Source organism: Panicum hallii, chromosome 1 (assembly GCF_002211085.1).
Source record: "Panicum hallii strain FIL2 chromosome 1, PHallii_v3.1, whole genome shotgun sequence".
Taxonomy (NCBI): Eukaryota; Viridiplantae; Streptophyta; class Magnoliopsida; order Poales; family Poaceae; genus Panicum; species Panicum hallii.
The window spans coordinates 15,896,743-15,916,885 of record NC_038042.1 but is presented as its reverse complement, the minus strand read 5'-3'; the positions used below and the strand labels follow the sequence as shown (position 1 = coordinate 15,916,885).

At 48.2% G+C, this 20,143-nt stretch overlaps 3 protein-coding genes across 6 annotated transcripts; 2 read left to right on the top strand and 1 right to left on the bottom strand.

The window, feature by feature from the left end:
- The first annotated feature begins 5,878 nt into the window (after positions 1–5,878).
- On the top strand, positions 5,879–9,659 carry LOC112882674 (putative aminoacrylate hydrolase RutD). 2 transcript variants are annotated; one of them, XM_025947786.1, is made up of 11 exons: positions 5,879–6,349; positions 6,486–6,669; positions 6,764–6,846; positions 6,936–7,036; positions 7,189–7,266; positions 7,945–8,040; positions 8,130–8,183; positions 8,431–8,579; positions 8,660–8,777; positions 8,907–8,994; positions 9,114–9,659. In XM_025947786.1, exons 1-11 carry the CDS (start codon positions 6,223–6,225, stop codon positions 9,293–9,295), a joined length of 1,260 nt encoding a protein of 419 aa, XP_025803571.1. In that variant the 5' UTR covers positions 5,879–6,222; the 3' UTR covers positions 9,296–9,659. The 2 variants fall into 2 exon arrangements, with proteins under 2 accessions (XP_025803571.1, XP_025803580.1); XM_025947795.1 differs by lacking the exon at positions 7,189–7,266 and having other exon boundaries at positions 5,883–6,349.
- A 140-nt stretch (positions 9,660–9,799) lies between these two features.
- Positions 9,800–18,976, bottom strand: LOC112896206 (protein IQ-DOMAIN 1-like). Its single transcript, XM_025964131.1, has 5 exons — positions 18,067–18,976; positions 17,718–17,944; positions 17,567–17,651; positions 10,606–11,112; positions 9,800–10,508 (listed from the first exon to the last, which is right to left on the bottom strand). Exons 1-5 carry the CDS (start codon positions 18,193–18,195, stop codon positions 9,993–9,995), a joined length of 1,464 nt encoding a protein of 487 aa, XP_025819916.1. The 5' UTR covers positions 18,196–18,976; the 3' UTR covers positions 9,800–9,992.
- Positions 13,634–15,903, top strand: LOC112882687. Of its 3 annotated transcripts, XM_025947806.1 has the most exons (5): positions 13,634–13,876; positions 13,987–14,174; positions 14,328–14,359; positions 14,465–14,530; positions 15,622–15,903. In XM_025947806.1, the coding sequence occupies exons 1-5, from the start codon at positions 13,813–13,815 to the stop codon at positions 15,761–15,763; spliced, it is 492 nt and encodes a 163-aa protein (XP_025803591.1). In that variant the 5' UTR covers positions 13,634–13,812; the 3' UTR covers positions 15,764–15,903. The 3 variants fall into 3 exon arrangements, 1 of the variants encoding a protein (XP_025803591.1); XR_003226698.1 differs by having other exon boundaries at positions 13,634–14,174; positions 14,328–14,370; positions 14,465–15,333; XR_003226697.1 differs by having other exon boundaries at positions 13,634–14,174; positions 14,328–14,370; positions 14,465–15,903.
- Positions 18,977–20,143: the final 1,167 nt, after the last annotated feature.

The window sequence follows — 20,143 nt, the reverse complement described above, 5'->3', positions numbered from 1 at the left end:
ATATGCAAATATTATTACAAACCTTGTTCAAGCTTAAACTAAAACTTATACAAACAGAGTTTAAACTGACAAGCTGAACAGCTTGTCCAAGCTCACAGCAGAAGGAAAAGAACACGCGACTACACACGTCACGAAGGTTGATACCATGCTCAGCCCAAGGCCTGGTGTCACTCAGGAGGGTCACTGCCAGCCGGGGACGGGTCCCACTCCACGGACCAGCCAAAAGGAATAGGCGTTGGCCATGCAGGGTTGTCTGTGGGACTCTCGAAGGCTATACCTGAAAAAGATACTAGCAAGACTGAGTATTCTAATACTCAGCAAGACGTACCCGGGATTGGGTATACTTTAGCCCGTAACTATACTTATGAAGGCATTGTAAAGGCTTTGGGTTTGTTTTCAGCTGAAAAGTAACAAAGAGTATGAACTACTTTCAAATTTTAGCTTTCATATCCTAGTTGATTAACCATTCTAGGTTAGCACCTACACTAAACAAGCAGGGTATTGATTATCATTCATCAAGATTGTTCCATCATTAGTTACACTTCTTACTCTATGTGGCAGAAGGAATAAGCAGTCTCAATCTTCGTGAGAAACGGACGATTCTGAATCGAATTCAACCTTGCAAGAGTAAACCTAACTCACACGCTTGGAACATCCAAAGATCATTCCGAAGCAACCGTTTGCCTTTCATTCCGGGTCGTGGAACAGGGCCACCACAAGCGACTGTAGGACCGTACGCACACCAATTGTGCAGGACATACGTCTGTAGCGCGACTACATGATCCCGTATTCCTGTCTGCCTTGCAGAACGTACTCCCGCACGTCGGTGCATGAGAAAAACCAAATTACAAGTGGTGGGAGGTATGTCCACTTGCCGGGCCGATTGGTTACTAGGCTTACCGCTTTACCATATTTCGCGGTATGTGGCTAGTACTTTCAAATGCTTAACCACCACTACCACACGCTGCGACCTTAACAACTTTTATCAAAACAGACAGGGTAAACCTCCAGGTCATGATACCGTACATGACCCTGTCCATTATCCTTATAGTGATTGCAGAGTAGTAAACACGCAACTCCTATGTCGCGCGAGTGACAGGAAATCACTCGACTTTTACCGGCCCTATTTAGCAGAGCGTCTACGCGATAAGGACTCGGGTACATTACATTGGATTCCTAAGATCTTATGCAACTAGGGTTCCATTTCAACTCCTAGACGTAATGCAAGATATATAATATAATAATGAAATTGTAGTAAATTGAAATACTGGGGTATGCATCGGGGCTTGCCTTCTTGAGTGGGGTTGGGGGCAGGAGTGTTAGAGACTTCCGAACTTTGGTTCGGGGCTTCAGTTAGATCCTCGGCGACGTTTATCGGGTCTTCAGAAAACCCTTGGTCTTGTCCCAAGACCAACTCGTAGTCTCCGTCGTCGAGCGTCGTTGATTCTATATGATATGCAACAATTTATTTGAGATGGTGTTTGAGTTAAAGATTTTATTTCACGATAAAGTTGCAATCCAATAGTTAATATACATGAACTCATGAAACAAGGGGGTTTATCTTTTAAATTATCATTTATACTTAGGTTATGGTTATAGTATTGAATTTACTGTAAACAGAGACTAAAACATTTGAATTTGAATTCAAATTCCAAGTTTAAATTCAAATCTTAGGTAAATAGAATTATAAGGCCTTGAAAATTTAATTATAGACTAATTATCAACACATTAGTTTACGACAAAAAGATCTAATTAATTAAGCCTAAGGAACATGCTTAATTAATTTCAAATCATTTCAAGTTTGAATTACCCAAATTCAAAAGAAGTTAAACTACAAAACAGTGCTAAGTTTGAAACTTTTACACAAGCTAACACATGGCCTATAGAAGTTACATACCATAAATCACAATAAACAAAGCTAGTATGTAGAAATTATGTATATTATACCCTTTTACCTTAAGTTTAAAATAGATCCAAAACTATTTAGTTTCAAACTAATCTTCATTAATAAAAGTGGTAGAGTTTGAAATCTAGTTTCCAACAAAATTGGTTTGGCAATTTTTGGAATTTCTACAATTTCCTATGAATTTTACAAGACAGCAACATGGTTCACATGAAATAATACACTAGTTTACACTGGGGTCCTTGGTAATTTGCACTGAGACCCCTAGAACAAAACAAAGTATTACACATATGCCCTTGCTGGCATTCGATGGTGCCCGGCGTTCCTGTCTCCGGTGTTCTCGCCGGCGGCGAGGTCCTGGCCGGAGATGGTCTGGTCCTACGTGACCTACAAACCCTACGGTGTCCACCAGTGGGTGATGTGCAACAAGATCGACGACGGAGCACGGCCAGCGACGAGCAATGGCGGCAGCCGCGTCGGGGCATCGTCGTTCCCGGTGAGGGGCCGACGAACACGGGGGAGCAAGGCGCGCGTGAGCACTGGGGGAGTGCGGGGATGCTTTCCCCCAACTCAATTTGGACAGAGACAGGGCGGAGAGGGGTAATCAAAGGCGGGGGGGGGGGGGAGCTCGGGTTCTCACCGGCGGTAATGGCGGCCGGTGTTCTGCAGGCTAGGGCGACGGAGGGTGGTGAAGTGGTGGCGGGATTACTTCAGAAGGTTGATGTGGTGCTGGTGGTGCCATTGATCGGGGCGGAGAGGGCTTGTGCCAGTAGGTCGGCGGAAGGCCGAGCAGCGACGGAGGAAGAAGGCTCGCCGGCGCTTCGGTCTAGCACTTCTGGTGGAAGAAAATGGAATTGGATTACTTGGTGAGCTGCGATGGATCGTGGGGATGCTGATCGCACTTCAGATCAAGGATAGGGAGCAGTGGTAGAAGCTGCCGACGATGAGCCGGGGTCGCGGCGGATGTTCGGTGAGCAATGGCGGTCGGGGTAGGAAAAATTAGGCGGAAAGGAAGTGCGCAGGAGCTAGAGCGTGTGTTAGGAAAGCTAAAGGAAAAGCTCGGGGTCTAGAAGAGAATGTGATCGGGTGCAAGCAGGAGCTGGCGTCGGCGGCGCGCGTGGCGATCGCGGCGGCGCTTGGGCAGGAGCTCTGCGACGTGGAGGCCGCTCGAGCAGGCCAGCATGGGGTCGGGAGGGCTGCGGCATGGCAGAAGTGTGATGCGTGGGACGTCGGAAGGCAAGAGGTGGCACGGGAGGTGCTGCGACGGCGAGCGGCGGCGGAGTGCAGCTCGGGCAGGAGGCGGGCGGCGTGGCGAGGCAAGGGGAAGCCAGCGCGAGGGCCGGTGAGCGACGGGGCAAGTGGGGAAGCGGCACGTGGCTCGGACTAGGGCAGCGCAGAGGCGGTACGGCGGCACACATGGCCGGGCAGTGGCGGCGGCGTGCGGCAGAGGAGAAACAGAGCAGAGGGAGAGAGAGGTAGACGAAGGAGGACCCAACTACAATTTCAGAGAAATGCAGGGACCCTACTGTAAAGCATGAATAACTTTCACACCAGTGCTCAAATGGAGATGGGCCCAAAAGCAAAAGTGTGTAGTTTTTCAAAATGTACAACTTTGCTTTAAGGTTCATCCGCAGAAGAGCTAAGGATTTGCAATCAATTTGAAATTTAACAAGATTTCTAAACTTTGCATAAATCCTATTTTAAAATTACACCACATTTATATCCAAAGGGTAGTTTCACATACTTTTGCGTTTTAAACACAAATTTTTAACTTGTGCAAAATAACCCTCATACTTTTGAATTCTACCCTCCATGTTCACCCATTTAGCACAAAAGGATCTTTATTAAAATATAATTATATAAATAACCCTTTTCCCTTTGCATTTACATTTTTTAAATATACTTTTACCACTTATTGCACATAACACCATACTTAAATTCAGGGTGTGACAACACTAATTACCTGAGTGTCACAAGTTCCTGTGTGAAGGCCACAAGGCAGGATTCGTAATTGAGTAGTTCGTAGGGCTCAAAGCCCTTCCGGTACACAAAATGTCCTTACCATGTTGATGTGATGGTAAACCCCAGAAGGCTGCCCGAAAATGTTTCGGTGTGGCTGTCAGGTTGCGAGTGGTTTTCAAGGGCGGGGGCCGCCCGACGAGCGGGGGCCACCCGACGAGCGGTGGCTTCCTCGTCTCCGAGTCCTTTTCAGTACCGGCTTGAAGGTGTAGTACTACGCGGGGAGTACTCTTCATTGGAGTCCGAGTAGATGTTGAAAACGAGAGCCCCCCGGCAAGCGGTGGCGCCCACGTCCTTGATCTTGAGCAGTAGATCCAAATCCTCCTCCAAGTCGGAGAGGGATTTAGATTGTGAGGGCTTTTCAGGTCGGTTTGAATTCGACCCGAATAGATCTAGTGCGTCACGAGTGGAAGTCGCGTCAAAAACGAACATCTTTTCGATCTGCAGGGCCAGATCAGGAAGCAACAGATCATCGAGGTTGTCGATGAACTCATCGAGATTGCTGCTTGGGGTTGATGAAGAGGCCTTCGGCTCCTTGGAGTTGGCTAGGTGGCTGTTGAAGCCACCCAAACCGTTGGTGATGCAGATCCAGGAGCCGAAGATGAAAGTTGTGCCCTCGTCAAGCACGGCGCTGGTGAAGTTGAAGGATGTCATCGAGTTCTCCGGTGGATGCTCGATGAACACCCCTACCTAGCGCGCCAGCTGTCGATGTTTTACCGCCACGCCCACCGAAGGATACACCCAAGGTGATGAGTTTGTAGGTAGGGTGTCACCGAGATCAGGAACTCGAAGATGCAAAGCAACACAAGGTTTTAGACAGGTTCGGGTCGCTGAGTGCGTAATACCCTACGTTCTGTATGATTTGTATTGCCTTTGATGATGATTATCCCCAAGGGGGTCCTTGTCCGCCCTTATATAGTCTGGGAGAAAAAGTTTACATGGAAGTTCTAGTTGGGTACAAGTCTAGGAGTCCTACTCGAGTACTTCTCGGGTAGTTTCCTACCATATCCGACTAGTTTCACTACTGTATGAGTAATCTTACTGCATTACGAGTAGTTACAACAGACGTAGGGCGTGGGCTATATCCCATCCCGTATCTTAGGACAAGTGTGCCACATGTACAGTCCCGTGTGCCCGGATCTGACAAAAACTAGATTAAAATATATTCACTTTAATACCATATTAAATTCCGCTACATATATAGCTATTGTTCTCACGTAGTGCGTATTTGGAGGAGCAAGAAGAGGAAGGGCCCCTGATTTGGAGGAGGAAGAAGAGGGGGCCTTGGCGGGGGGCCCACGGGCGAGGGCGGGCCCCGTGGGGGAGAGAGATGGAGAGAGGCAACTGTGCCGCGGCACTCCCTCCGGCCCCGGCGTCGGCGCCACCTAAGGCGAGAAAGCCTAGGTCCAGGTCGATGCACGCCGCAATCGACGCCAAGGCCGCCATAGCCAGGAGCAGCAGCAACGCCAGCGCGAGCTTCACCATGGCCGCCGGGCGAGTGAGAGAGAGATTGGAGAGGGAGGGAGAGGAGCAAATGGGAGAAGATAGGACTATGCGGAAGGTTTTTTTATGAACGTTTGCCAGCGTGACACTACGTGGCATATTTGGATCTCGAATGAATCACTTAACACGGTTTAGAAATCTAAATGTACGATTTGAGAGTTTAAGTAGTATCTAGGTAAAATCTAAATGGATGATTTGAGAGTTTAGAGATCTAGATAAAACTGCAGGACAAGTTTGAGGACATGAAGCACAGTTTACTCAATAAAAAAATTACTTTGTCAGCCGAAGTAGATTGTCAGGCTTGACATAGAACCAGTCTCCACCCGGTTTAGGCCCACGTCCCAGAGGCAGAGAGGATCCTGGAACCCAGACCCACCACCGCTGCCACGTTCTTTATGGTGCCCTGCCCGCACGCGGTCAAACAATAGTTTGACTCCAGTATCCCAATCAGTTATTTTTCTTTTGGAGTCGAATACCGCGTCGTCGTCTCTTCAATTACAAAGACAGCTCCCGCTACCATTCCTCCCGCTCCCGCCAATCCACTCCACCTCCGTCTCCGTGTAGGCTTCGTCAAGAGAAGCTTTCCTCCGCCTCCGCCTCGTCCTGGAATCCGTGATTGGACCCGCCAAGGCGGCCTGACGGGTCGTCACAAATACTAACAATCTTGTCTCTGTCCCCCCCTCTGACTCGGAGCGCTTGGTTGATGGTGATCTCGGCGAAGTGATCGAGGAGGCGAGCGAGAGCCCCCGCTGCTATTCATGTAATCTTGTTGTTGTCGGGAGCGAGGAGGAAGGAGGATGCCGTACTGCGTGGTGACCGCGGCGGCGGCGGACGTCGCCGGCGGCGCCCACGCGCAGGAGGAGGAGGTGCGGATCTTCTACCAGCGGTACGGCCACGGCGCAACCAAGGTCCTCCTCATCATCGGTACGGCGCGGCTCGCACATTCTCCTCCTCTCTCTCTCTTTTCTGCTTCGTCTCTTCAATTGTTCTTGTTCTTGTTTCGTTTCTTGTCCCAAATTCGACTTTCCTGAGAATTTCCCCCCAATCGGACGGAACGCAGGTTTCGCGGGGACGTACGAGTCGTGGGGCCCGCAGGTGAAGGGCCTGAGCGGCGCCATTGAGCCCGTCGACGAGGAGGCCCCGGCCGGCGACGACTCCGGCGCGGCGGAGGGCGTCGAGGTCTGCTGCTTCGATAACCGCGGCATGGGCCACAGTTCCGTGCTGGAGCAGAAATCGCAGTACACGTGCGTGCACCACGTTTCCCTCTTTTTACTCTCCTCCATTGCTGGCTCTATGTTCCTGACGATGTTGTTCGTGCTGTTGCTCAATTCTTGGCAGGACGGCGATCATGGCGAAGGACGCGCTAGCGCTCATGGATCACCTGGGATGGCGAAAAGCGCATGTCTTCGGCCACTCCATGGGTGAGACACATTTTCTTCAACCTCTGCCATTGGTCTTGCTGAAGATTCTTAGTCCACGAGCGTCGCCTGACAAACTGTATCTGAAACAGGGTCCATGATTGCTTCGAAACTGGCCGCAATGGCGCCGGACCGGGTCGCGTCGCTGGCGCTGCTCAACACGACAGGAGGAGGCTACCAGTGCATCCCAAAGGTAGGTGTGGTCGCCCAGCCATTCAGATGCTGCAAATCGTGACACTTTTCAGATTTCTTTCCAACCGGTTCAGAAAAAGCTTCATTTGTCTGAAACTTCAGTCGCAATCAGATGGGGGATATTTTTGTGGTTTTTGTTTGTTGTGTGTGCAGTGTGCTGTTGCTTTCTGCAATTCATTCTCCGGCTTCTGGACTGCTTATTATCGGGTTGAAAAAATCAATCGAAACATGATACGTAATTGGCTAGAATCAACAATTGGTAATGACTTTGTCATGCGGCAGGGAAGCATGGGTGAAGCTTCTAGTTGGTCGCTTTGAATTCAGTGGTACAATGTGGACATCTTTGATGGTGGACAAACATCAAAATTGATTTGGATATTTCTCGAAAAAGGCAAAATTAAATCAATTTACCTCGTGATTTCGATATACTGATGATATTTGATGGAAGGATAAGATCTTTTGCAACATGATTGCGACTTATCTAGACTATATTTGAGTACGCCACTCAGATTTTAAGTTTTCGACAATTTTTTAGATAAAGCACCTTGGACAGAGATATCTACACGTGGATTCTTTTTTGTAGCATATGGATTTTTTTGACACGATCTTGTTCCCTTTGTCATTTTGCTCCTAGTTAGAGTGGCCACATAGCCATGGAAAAGGTTTCACGCTCTGTATTTTTTTCAAATTACTAAAACAAGACTGTTCAAGTTCTTCGCAACAAAGCCCATTGAATTCTTCAATGCGTTGGTCAGCCAGACTTTGTTTTTGTTTAGACATGGTCGGAGGTTGTGTATGGTGAAGAACTATTTTCTTTGTTGCTGTCATTGCACTTGCACTGGCCTGGTTATTAGGAGAGTGGAAAATATATAAACTTGATCCTGATGTCAATGACATTTTCCTTTCCAGGTCGATTGGCACACGATATCTCTCGCCTGTCGTTTTCTACGGGCAAGAACTCCTGAGCAGAGAGCGATTCTTGATCTTGAAGTCCATTATACGAAGGTTGGTGATCACCAATTTTTCTTCTACCAATAGTCCTGCTCATTGTATATGCAAAAGAAAACTAATTTACAAATTATATCACACTGCAGGAATACCTTGAGGAAGCTGTTGGATCAAGTACCAGAAGACAAATGCTTTATCACGTAAGAAATTTAGAAACATTGTAGAACAAAGTAGCATGGGTTGTCAGTGTAGGAGGTGAACTAACCCATATCTGTTGACATAATAGATTAGGTCGTGACAGAGATGCCACAACATTTATGATATCTGAAGTGCTAACATGAACACGAATGCGTAGAAGCTAAAGATGCAAAATAACCCATTAGATATTGCACATGCCATTTTTCATATACACATATCTGACAAGTATGATATTTTTTTTCTTTTCAGGAATATGTGAAAGGTTTGTCATCTGGTGGTATGCAATCCAGACATGGATTTGAGGGGCAGTTGAATGCTTGCTGGACACATAAGCTCTCAACAAAAGAATTAGACAGAATTCGCTTAGCAGGTTTCTTTGTTCTAATCATTCATGGCAGGTAACTGAAAGCTCAGGTAATCCCATTATTGCCCGATGATCCACACAACACTGATCACCTATATGGTGACATTTCTCCAGGGATGATGTTATTGCTCAGTTGTATTATGCAAGGAGGCTTGCAGAAAAGCTCCAGCCTGCTGCCAAACTGGTTGAGCTACATGGAGGCCACCTAGTGAGTCATGAAAGACCAGCTGAGGTAAACATAGCATTTGTCAGACTTCAGTTTTTGTTGGTTTCTTCACTACACTTATCTAGATTATCTTGAAAAAAAAGTTATTATATAGAAGCAGAGCAAGTGTTTTTTAATTGACAAGTCCCCTTGCAGGTCAACATGTCCCTCATGGAGATGATAAAAGCATCAAAATCAAATACAGACCTAGAGGAGTGGTCAAACCTTCCAAAGAAGTCCGACGGTACGTCCTTACTGGCAAATCGCATATTGGATGACTCTGATATGAATGTAAAAACATCAACATAAATTTTTTTTCTTAAACTAGATAACCGAAGTGATTTCTGGTGTTTGCTGGATCAGCTGGTTCTCTCCGTAAGCGAGATGGTGATGGCGTGAATTACCTCATAGTTACATACAACCTACTCGGGAAGCTCCATCTTATTCTGCTCTTCTTGTTTGGAGTGTTCCACCTTATTCTTGAGCACGCGAGGAGGGCCCTAAGAGTTTTGAAGCCTGCCAGAGTTTCTGCTTCCACGCTATAGAAACACCGTTTGAATTGGGATACTCCTTTTCTGTCCTAAAGCTGCTATTGGGAAACTAGGAATTGACAAGAAAAATTATCTTGCAGAGTAAATAGCCAATGAAAGATTACGGTGGAAGTTCTTCGTTCTTTGGACAAGTGTGAATTCAGAGATAGTACTTCCGGCAAAAGTGCTGTTGCAGAGTCTTGATGTGACAGACTGGTCCTCCATGGAATTGTTTTGTAACTTGCCCCCCTGGTTTTGTGAGTGAGAGGCAAGTCATGGCAGTTGCGCATAGTCTGGATGTGAGGATTTGTATTGTATTGTTGTTCAATTCAACACAAATGAAGTACACATTTTTTATCATCAGAACGCTTTTCGCTTCTGACTTGCTTGTGCATAAGAACTAAAAGCAGAAATATTATTTGAAAAAAAAATCTGATCTGGGTTAAGGAAACAGACTAGCATGCAATTTTCTATGAAAAGATAAATAAAATCTTTAATATCAATTCAGCCATAACAACATATTTAGAACTCTTGAGTCTTTATTCGCAATCCTTTGCCCAAGTATACGGGCGTTTACAGAGGCATTGGCCGCAAACATAGTACGCTATACACATTGTGAACAACAAAAACATTCAAAAATGAGTCGCGAACACATCTCAACCACGCTCATGACGATGCACTGGACTTTGTCAATGCCATGCTCAGGTCAAGCTCAGGTATAGGCCACCCTGCTGGTGCGCGTGCTGACGCCGAGCCGCGGCGGCGTCCAGTCCCCTGTGCAGCTCCAGTCCGGGCTGTACCCGGCGATTGCGCCGCTGTTCTGCCCCGCGCTCTGCCCCGAGCTAGACGAGTCTCCGGCGATCCCGCCGCCAGAAGGGCTCCGGCCGTGCGTCGGCGTAGCCGGCGGCGGCGGCGCGGGGCGCGCCTTGGCGCGCGCCGACCTCGTCGCGGCCATGTAGCCTGGGATCGCCGGCGGCCGCCCGTGCACGGCCTGGTTCAGCGGGCTCCGCAACGACGTGTCCACCTCCACCGTCTTCTCGGGCATGCCGCCGGGGAGAGCAGCGGCCGCCGTCACGTAGGACGCCGTCCTGGCGGCGGCGCCCTGGTACGTCGTCTTGGCGTGGTCGGGCGCGTCCTGCCGCCGCTGCGGCTGCGTGGCCGCCATCCAGCGCTCCAGCCAGTGGAAGCCCAGGCCGGCCTTCTCGTCCTCCTGCCGATGCCACTGCCGCTGCTCACGCACGCAAAAAAAAACATCGTCAGATCGAATCAAAAGTAGACTGAAACTGCATCATCCAATGGCACAGACGACGCGGGGGTCGGCGTACCTGCTGGTAGGCGTAGGCGTAGGAGAGCGCCCGCTCCCGCCGCGCGGCGGCGTCGTGCCGGCGGGCGCCCTCGGCCCTGGCATCCTCCAGTGTGCGGCTGCTGGCGTCCCAGCCGGCGGAAGGGCTCCTCCCGCCGCCGTTATCGTCGTCGCCTCGGCGCAGCCTTCCTCTGCTCCTGCTTCGCTGCTGCTGCAGCAGGTCCTCGGCTACCTCGCCGTCGTCGCGGGCGTCCTGGTGGTCGCCCACCAACGCCAGGTCGAGGCACGGCTGGTGGTGATGGCGTCGTGCTCCGAGAAGGGAAAGGGAGGGGCGGATGGCCGGAGGGGTCGGCGGCGGGAGGAGGAGGAGCGGGAGCTCGGTGAGGCGACGCGCCCGGACGCGGGCCTGGGCGCGGACGAGGGCCTGCATGCAGCGCATGGTGAGGTGCACCTGCCGCCGCACCTGGTGGCCGCGCACCAGCGCCTGGAGACGCACCAGGCCGCGCAGCGCGCGCAGGGCTCGCCGGGCCTGGAACCAATAAACAAAACGTGGACAGACATTACATGCAGTCTGATATACCTATAAAATCGTATCCCTACTTTCGTTTTGAGGACGAAACCACTGTACTACTTAGCAAATCCAACGTTCAACTGATTTGATTTGATTTGAATTGTCTTTGTTCTTTTTTTGAAACTATGAAAGTGGTTCCTCGGATTCTATTCAAACTGAGAAGCTACCTTAGCGCAGCTGGGTCCTTGGGGAAGAGCCAGTGGACCAGGGTTCAAATCCTACTCATATTTGCTCACGTAATACCTCCCTGTGATCCACATCATTTTTTCTATTCAAACTTATTTGGATCTTGCATGTTGGATAATTGCTTTGGAATACTCCAAAACGGAAACACACTTTCCACTCTGCAGCCAGATTAAATGACACGTTAGTCGTACTAAGACTCATTTATAACTAATGTTACTCGTCTTTCTGGTATGAAAAAATACTTAGCTTTTTAGACAAGATCTTATCAATCTTTTGAGAATTTGCCTACCAGATATTTGAAACGTTTTGACATATTGAGCTTGGAAATATAGAAAGCGTCCGTGCAGATTTGTGTTGAAAAATAATTTCCTTGTAACAAATTCGTTAGATTTGTAAATATGTTACGGTAGAAAACAATGACCAAAGGTACGTTGAGGTAGTGTTGTATCCAAAACAAGAAGTAATTTTGACTGAGGGGGATAATAACTAAATCCAGAAGGGATTTGTATATACTAATCTCAATCCCAAGAAAAAGTTGTAAGGTACTTGTTAATATTGTTTCTTTTGCGAAACACAATACTAATAATACAGACGCTTGTATACACATATGCATAATACTTGCACACCCGACCACTACTAGCACATACATCTGAAAACTCCCATGTTATAACAAAGAAACAAATGGTGAAGAAATGTTGCTGCCTATTCAAACAGGTCCAAAACTAACTGACAGTTTCCAGAGAAAAAATATATAATAAGCACATGCATATTTCCAATGTTCTAAGCCCGGATACACTACCCATTCTATAATTCTACCCACTGAAAAGCCCGCTTATTTTGCTTTGGATCACTGGCCAATTTTTATTGAAATAAAGGTTTCATATAAAATTTGAAATTTGTATTTTTCAAGTAACATATATTTTTGGTGATGGAGTGAGCCTAGTCTTATACGATGGTAGTGTTTCTTATCACTACTACAAATTGGGTTATTGCAAATGGCTCATCACCACTGGCGGTGACAGTGGTCATTACCGCCGGATCGTAATACAAACGGGCCAACTGTGATAGGATCGACTAGTATCACCACCGGATCGTAATACAAACCGGCGGTGATAATACGCTATCACCGCTGGTTTGTATTACGACCCGGTGGTGATGCCCGTCGAATCTACTCTTATTATTTTTCTCACTCCGTCACAGTATTTATCCTCTTATCCTCTTCTACCCTTTTTTTCCCCTACGCCTCTCATCTCCCCCATACTCTCCCGTCCTTATCCCCTCCCCTATATCTCTCATCTCCCCGTACTCTTCCGTTCTTATCCCCTCCCCTGCGTCCCTCCCACCCCGGCGATACTCCTCGATCTCCATCCTAGCGTTGGTCCCCTCCCCTCCCCTCTACGGCTTCCCTTCTCTCTCCTTCCCCCGTGCCCCTCCCCTCCCTATAGCGCTGCTCCCCCATCACCGTTGACCCTAATCCAACGGGAACATAAACCAACGGTGATGACCCAATTTGTAGTAGTGTACAGAGGATGGATGGTACTGGCAGCAGCCATAGCTTGAAATTTTATTATCCCTTAATACAAATGAGGAGGATAAAATGAGCACTGAACCAACTTGATCGAGCAGTCATTTCCGTTGCACACTCGTAATGGAGTCAGGTGTAGAAATCATATCAAAACCCCCCGGGCTCGGCGGCCGGCGAGGCAGGCCACGTCACCGGAAAAACTTTTCACCATACGTTTCAAGATTTACGGCGATCTTCATTTCCGCTAGTTGCCTGGCTGCGGTAAAAAAGAATCTTCCTGACGAAGGATCCAGTAGCCCCGGTACTCCTGCTTCCGAGTCCCGATAGAAGGGGAAAAAATCGCGCTCCTCCGCTCGGCATTAGCTTGCGCGCCTCCACCTCCTTCCCAAATCATGTTGGAGAAACCGCCGCGGCTGTTGAAGACGAGCTGGGGACCCGCGGCCCCATGCGGGGTTATGAGGTGGCGCCGTCTTCGCTGCCTGTGCGCGAGCCGCGAGGGCTGGCGCTCCGCTGCCACCGTCTGCGCGCTCGGGGCTGCGCTGCGCCGCCGCCTCTTACGCGCGGAGCAGGGATGGGCCGGTGGCGAGCGCCGAGCAAACGGTTCCGCCGAGCTCTCTGCCTCCGTCCGCCCCTCCCTCAACCCCAAGCGCCGGGGAGTCCTCCGTTTCCCAGCTAAGCCGCCGTCCCTAACGAAGCCCCGCACCATCGGTTCTTCCCGTCCCTCGCCTCCTCCCTGCGGGACGCCACCGCCGCCGAGCCCTCGACGCGGCCGGAGGACCGGATCTGCAGTGACATGGTGGACCTCGGCAGCAGCCTAGCAAGGGTGAATGCGATCTGCGAGTGGCTAGAGGAGGGCGTTGTGAGGTGGAGGAACTGGCTTGTGGAGGCGGAGCGATGACTAGGGCACTAGGCAGCGGCAGGACTATTGCGAAGTAGCCTCGAAAGGTATGGGGTGCAGGGATGGCGCGGCACAACGCAGGAACGGCTCTGGTTCACAGCCTTGTGGCTCAGGCAAGCGATTTGTTAGGTGTTTCTATTTGATTCGTTGGTCCAAATCGATTTTGCTTAACCTTGCTGTTGGTCTGGCTTATATGGACTCCAAAGAGTAGTATGATTTCCAGAGGCTAGCATCTTCTCTTGCTGCGGCAGCCCGTCGCCCGTCGCCTATACACTGCTTCGGGAGATGCCAGAAGACAGGGTGCAGGATTTGCAGCAGGTGCGTCAGGTGTTGTGGGATGTGACGATGCTAATAAGGTGGCCTAAGCAGACTGGTCAGGGACTCACTTCAGCATGGCCGTCACTCCGTCAGGTTGCCTCATCTATTCCTTAGCTAGATTTGTGTTTAGGGTGATCAGTGCTCTTCAATCCCTATATTTCAGTCACGATTTGAATCAGGTGTTTATGTCCTTATTCGTTATTCACTTGATTGGGTGCACGGCTTAAGGGATTGCGGTTTGTGCAGGAATATCAGATGGAAAGCGACTTACCCCCTAGGTAGCAGCAAGGTGTTGATGGCAAATTAGTCAGCACATTCGTGCCCTCAAGCTATCTATTATTGTGCCTTGTGGCCGTGGTTTGACCGATACAGATGCTTTGCAGGCTCTCTACGAGGGCCTTATGCCGTGTTCTGCACCAGCAAGGATGCGCCAAAGAGGGTGCTACAAGGTTTGGAGTAAACATTCACTTTTCTATTAGTTCTTCTTACTTTGGAACACCAAAGATTGGTTACTGAGCTGAACTGAACTGGTTGCGTTGAGTTTGTATGTTTTCTTGTGTCAGGGATATGTAGTTTGTTTTGGGAAACATTATGATATGGTTGATTTGAATTGTTAAATCAAGTGATCCTATCATAAAGTTTGAAGTGAATTTGATGCATGTATGTTAGAAAATAGAAATATACTACACCCATAATGTATAAGCCCGAGATCAGGTCAACGATGATTAAGTGATTTATTCAGTCTAGGTTTTGTTTTGTCATAGCTTCTTGCTTCCCAATGCTATGCATTTTCTCTACCTACATTCATTTCCTCTGTTCTTACTTTCCATGACCAGGGAGATACCATTTTCTGGTTCTAATTTTTTTAGTAGTACAGTTAGAATAGGTAGATTGACATGTTGCCTAATCTTTGCAAAATGTGAAAATAATGATGGTGCAACTAAATGATTTATTGATTTTTTCTTTTTTGTAAAGTTCAAATGAACAGGCTCCTCCCTGTTCTGTACAGAAACTCAAAAGAAGCGATGTGAAACTAGGAAAGAATCCAACCATGGAGATAATTTTTTGAATTGGCTGGTATTTCTATTATGGTCGTCACTTAGGAGTTGTTAGATTACCAATTTATATACTTTCAGATGACCTATAACCTATTTTATCTAAGAATGATCCATCAAAGGTGGTGAAGAACAAGCAGAGCAATGTGCCACAATGACTAAAAAACAACGATGGCATGAGCAGGTTCTGATCAAAGGTATGATCACCTTCTGATACATTTAATAGTTTTCCTTCTAATGCTAAATATGGATGCTATTTCTTTTCAAAGAGGCTACAAAATTATGAGGTAATTTGATTTCCGAGATGCACATAATGAAAGTGATTATGTCCTTTCAAACATAATTAGGTAGCTCCCGGCCTGGATTCTCCATTTTATACATATCAGGAATCAGGATTGCTTTGATGTGTCATATAAGGGTTCCTCTAACTTATCTTAAAAAATAAGCCCCTTGCAAGTCCTTACTAATTATCTTTATTTTTTTAGGTTCATGAGAAGCTCAGGCACAGACTTGCACAACAAAGAGACTATAATTGGTTTCACATCAGAAAACACCAGCTCCATGAAGATATTAAATTCTACAGATATGAGCCAAGGCCAAGTAATCCCAAGACCCAAGCAAGAATAAATCATCCAAAAAATAAAAAAGGAACTTATGTATCTGTTTTCCATTTGTCTGTGTGATTATCGTACCAATATGCATCATTCTCTATTGTAGTCTATGTACACTTATGTGCCAATATCTGTCTTATTATTTTTTTTTGAAAATCGCTATGCTGCTTTCTTACTTTTTACTATTTATAAACAATGGTGTATAGCCAAATAGAACTACAGTAAAAAATGAACGTTCGCGCGCGCAAGGTACTAGTAGAAATCATTGTTCAGCGCTGCGCTGTAGTACTAGTAGTGTCTACAGATTTAGCGTGCATGCCTCTTGTTCAGAGTGACTGGGATTTGTTGGGTCAATAAAGGCATGCATGTGATGTGGTACACCGAGCACCACAGCAGCACATCCTTTCGGTACACACATGCAGTACGGTAGCCAAGGAAATCCAGGCTTCTTTGTTCATTCGGCCCCGTTCACGTTACAGCAGACACCTAACCCTTTGTATCAGCCTGCTGGTGCCCTTCTTGTATCTGAAGCACGTGTTTTTACAAATTCTTCAATTTTTAATTAAGATTGATAACTATATATATAGTCCCATATAGAGACCTTAAGTAATTTTCAGTAATCTATGTATCCATGACTTACCCTGCTAGACAAAAAAACACACTATACAGTAGTAGAATCAGTTACAAACCGAAACAGGCCCGGCACGTTGCGACGGCAGACCATGTGAGCCAGATCGAGCAAAGTTGCGGTGGCGCCACCGTTGCCGGCAAGCAAGCAGCCATCTACCCGAGCAAGCAAGCGGCCGCGGCCGCGCCCGCCATTAACTCTGCAGTTACTGAGCTCGGCTGGGCCGGTCCGGTAGGTGCATGCGTTGGGTGAATGGTGATTGGATCCCAACAAGCAAGCACTAGTACACGACGGGCACACCTAATCACCACCCGTGGAATTGATGATGCGGCATGCATGATTACATATTCCACACCAAGTCTGGTCGCCGTCGCCAAATCTCCCTGCTTAAACCGTAAGCAAGCCATGTGATCTTGGCCCTGGATGATGCGTGATCTCGCTCTGGGCTCTGCCTGCAGCTGGCCGCCTAGACCAGACCGGCCACCTTAAAAGTCACCGGCTGATTTTAACCCCGGATCTCTTCGTGCCCCATCATCCTGTCAGAAAACAAGGGCTCGCCACCAACCGCGACGCGACTCACTGACCACTCACCTTTTCTTTTACCTTTTGTCCTGGGTATATTTTTTCTAAGAGTAAGGTTCTACACCGTATTTCTCGTTTTGTTATTATAACGTAGCCCAAGTGATCTGATTGGCCTTTTCATTCGACGACGCTAGCTGCAAGGAGTTTTGTTAGTGCTACGCACCGGTGTACCTATTAATGCGAGGTTGTTGCTAGCTAGCTAAAAAGCCCTTTACTACGATGCAATCCCAGCTGCGAATGATGAGGATTAAACACAATGCATCCTGAGCATTCATGTCGATCGACGAGTGACAAACTAAAAGTTAACATTGACATGTTAGTATATATGCAAGCGGCCGGAAGAAAAAAAAATATACTAAAGTAAATGTTAGCATTGCGAGGTTAATTCTTCAGTTAAAAGAATCTACCTCGGGATCCTATGCTCGCATCAACTCTATGTGATGCATGATCAGTAAGGTTTAAGGAAAAATATGCTTGAGTAAATCATGTTAGCATTGCGAGGTTAATTCTGATATGATAGATAGATGCAAGTGAGACATGATCGAAGACGTACACGAACACGAGTACACGATTAGTGTGGCTAGTTGGGCATGCGAGCGTACTACGTACCAGGTACCCGCGGTAGTAGGCCTGGATGCGCACGGCGGCGCGCTCCTCCCGCGACAGGCGCCGGAGCGCCGCCAGTCGGACCACCCTGGCCGCCGCCTCCGCCGCGGCCACGGCGGCCTCGGCCGCGGCGGCCAGCGCCCGCGCGCGCTCCATGTCGTCGTCGTCGTCGTCGGCCGCCTCGTGCTCCCGCAGTCCACCACCCGCCCCACGGTGGTACTCCGCCTTCCGCACCGGCGGCGCCAGCAACTCCGCGTCGCCGCCCTCGTTGCTCGCCTCCGCGGACGTCTCGGACGCCGGGAAGTGCTCCAGCAGCAGCACCTCCGGCTCCTCGCCCCCGCCGGCCGCGGCCGCCTCCGCCTCCTCGCCGGCACCGTCCTGCTGCCATGACCGCATCAGCTCGCCATCAAATGATCGATCAGCAGCATATGCCATGCCAAGAACTGCTAGCTGGTGCCAGAGTGGCAATCGCGCGCACTGGCGTGTGCGGGCGGGGCGCCTACCTGTTTCCCGTGTTGCACGGCGTCCTTGTCCTTTGAGGTGGTGGCGGAGGACGACGACGACGGCCGGAACACCTTCCTGACGACGGCGAACCAGCCGCCGCCGCTACCTGCGGCGTGCTTCTTTCCCATGGCTGCGCTGCCTGCCCGCGCGATCACCCCGGCCGGCTGGCTACAAGCTGGTAAAATCTACTACTGCCAATCTGGGGAGCGGTGAGGAAGGAGGGGGCAGTAATGGAGGTGGACGCCGCGCGATAGCGCCAATTTAACGTCGCTCACGGGGGAGGGGCCCGGCCATGGGGGCCGGGACCGGGAGTGGCATCGTGTCTCTCTGCGCCCGTGGACCTTCCTGGTCTAGCTTTCGCAGGTGGAACTGTGGAAGGACGGAGCAGTGGTGCTACCCGATTTTCCCTATCGTCGTCGTCGCCCATAGCGTCTTGTCACTAGCTACAGTTTTTACCGTTGTTTGTCTCGTGCAGTTTTGTTTGGCATTGGCCTGTTCAAACTCCAACTGAATTAAAAGAAGTTTCTTTGTTACTACTGGCTTACAAAATCATTTGACTACGTGAAATTAAAATCTAACACGCATAAAAAGATCCAAAAAGATCTCTTGGGCCGGGGTTCTACGTCTGAAAAATGTAGAGACATTCACTAGAGACAAATAGCCCTGACGTATAATTCTATGCCCAGTTGGTAGGTTCAGTACAGGATGGTAAAGGATCTTGAAATATAAATGCCAGACTCTAAAAGAAACGGGCTCTAATTTTATTCAATTTTAAACGAAAAATTTATAAGGATCAAGTTGGATCGTCAAGAAAGCATTACGGTCATGATCCGTTATCACCCCTACACGGTACCGCTGCAAAGGAAGCTCACATATAGGTGGACTGACGGCATCTGCAAGTCCACGGAGCTGGAGGGGCTCGTTGAGTAGGATGAAACGGCTGGCGATCTTGAGCACCGTGTGACGACGGTGTGAGCCGCAAATCTGTTTCTAGAGATGACTAGCTTGGCTTGGAGTCTACACAAAAATGTTAAGGGGAATAACTATATACGACAAAAAGTTTGCTTAGGACAAAACATTCTTTCTTACTCCTAGCTAGTAGAAACCATCATGGATCCGGCCGGCAAGGATATGGTCGGATCTCAATAAAATCCTGGCTGCATTTCAGTTAAACTTAGCTCAATCTATCTCGCCAACAGAAGGGTGCATTTACCGCATATGCTACGTGGGCCGTGGCAGTACCATAATTAAGAATGCCAGCCCATATATAGAAACATAGCCAAATAGACCTGTGCAACAACTGCAATTCCCCATGGCCCAATGTAGGCTTTGTAAACTTCTTTTAAGGTAAATTTCAGACTTAGTTGATGGTTTTATGATAACTGTAAGGTCTTATTATTCCATTTGCATTGTATTTTGGTCATATCGTATACTTATATGTTTAGCATGTCATATTGGACATATTTATTTTTTTAAGTTGGACAATCCTAACCCAGAATATCCTAGATCTGCCACTAGGCCATCCCATCCCATGCAACAGAGGCTAACTCATGGCATCATCCCAGCTGACCAGACACCTTTGCCACCCAAAGTGGTGAACCCTGCTTGAACAAAGGGTGAAGCTTGCCTTTGATCTATTGGAAATATGCACAAAATTATACGTCCAGGTTCTACTAGGACGCATATTTCGTAAACAAGGAGCTATGATAATGTAACACCAGAAGTAGGCCAAAGAGATCATCAAAATCAACATGAAATTTATGTTGTGCTTGATGATGACATGGAAGTGACACGTGGATTGATGATGTGGTGACTTGCTGCCACTAGTAACCATTTTTAGGGCTGCTCATCAAATTCAGTTTCTAGGGGCAGCCCGATTAAGAGAGGCGCACCCCTGGAAACATATTTCCATGGTTAGTTTATGCTATGATATATAGCTTCTTCCTCTGTTTTGCCATCTCTGCCAATCACCTGAATTCAACAATAAACATGAGTAGTAAAGCAATGAAATACCGTGGGCCGTGATGAACGTTCATTCAATTAGACTGTTAGAGTACTGATCAATGAACTTACGAA

Coding starts and splice junctions, on each gene's coding strand:
- LOC112882674 (XM_025947786.1), top strand. CDS start 6,223: ATGCCGTACTGCGTGGTGACCGCGGCGGCGGCGGACGTCGCCGGCGGC. Junction 7,267..7,944: donor AAAAAATCAATCGAAACATG/ATACGTAATTGG, acceptor TTTCCTTTCCAG/GTCGATTGGCACACGATATC. Junction 8,184..8,430: donor GAAGACAAATGCTTTATCAC/GTAAGAAATTTA, acceptor TTTTCTTTTCAG/GAATATGTGAAAGGTTTGTC.
- LOC112882687 (XM_025947806.1), top strand. CDS start 13,813: ATGGGGTGCAGGGATGGCGCGGCACAACGCAGGAACGGCTCTGGTTCA. Junction 13,877..13,986: donor TTCACAGCCTTGTGGCTCAG/GCAAGCGATTTG, acceptor TATGATTTCCAG/AGGCTAGCATCTTCTCTTGC. Junction 14,175..14,327: donor CATGGCCGTCACTCCGTCAG/GTTGCCTCATCT, acceptor CGGTTTGTGCAG/GAATATCAGATGGAAAGCGA.
- LOC112896206 (XM_025964131.1), bottom strand. CDS start 18,195: ATGGGAAAGAAGCACGCCGCAGGTAGCGGCGGCGGCTGGTTCGCCGTC. Junction 11,113..17,566: donor CCTACTACCGCGGGTACCTG/GTACGTAGTACG, acceptor TATTGGTTCCAG/GCCCGGCGAGCCCTGCGCGC. Junction 10,509..10,605: donor ACGCCTACGCCTACCAGCAG/GTACGCCGACCC, acceptor GTGCGTGAGCAG/CGGCAGTGGCATCGGCAGGA.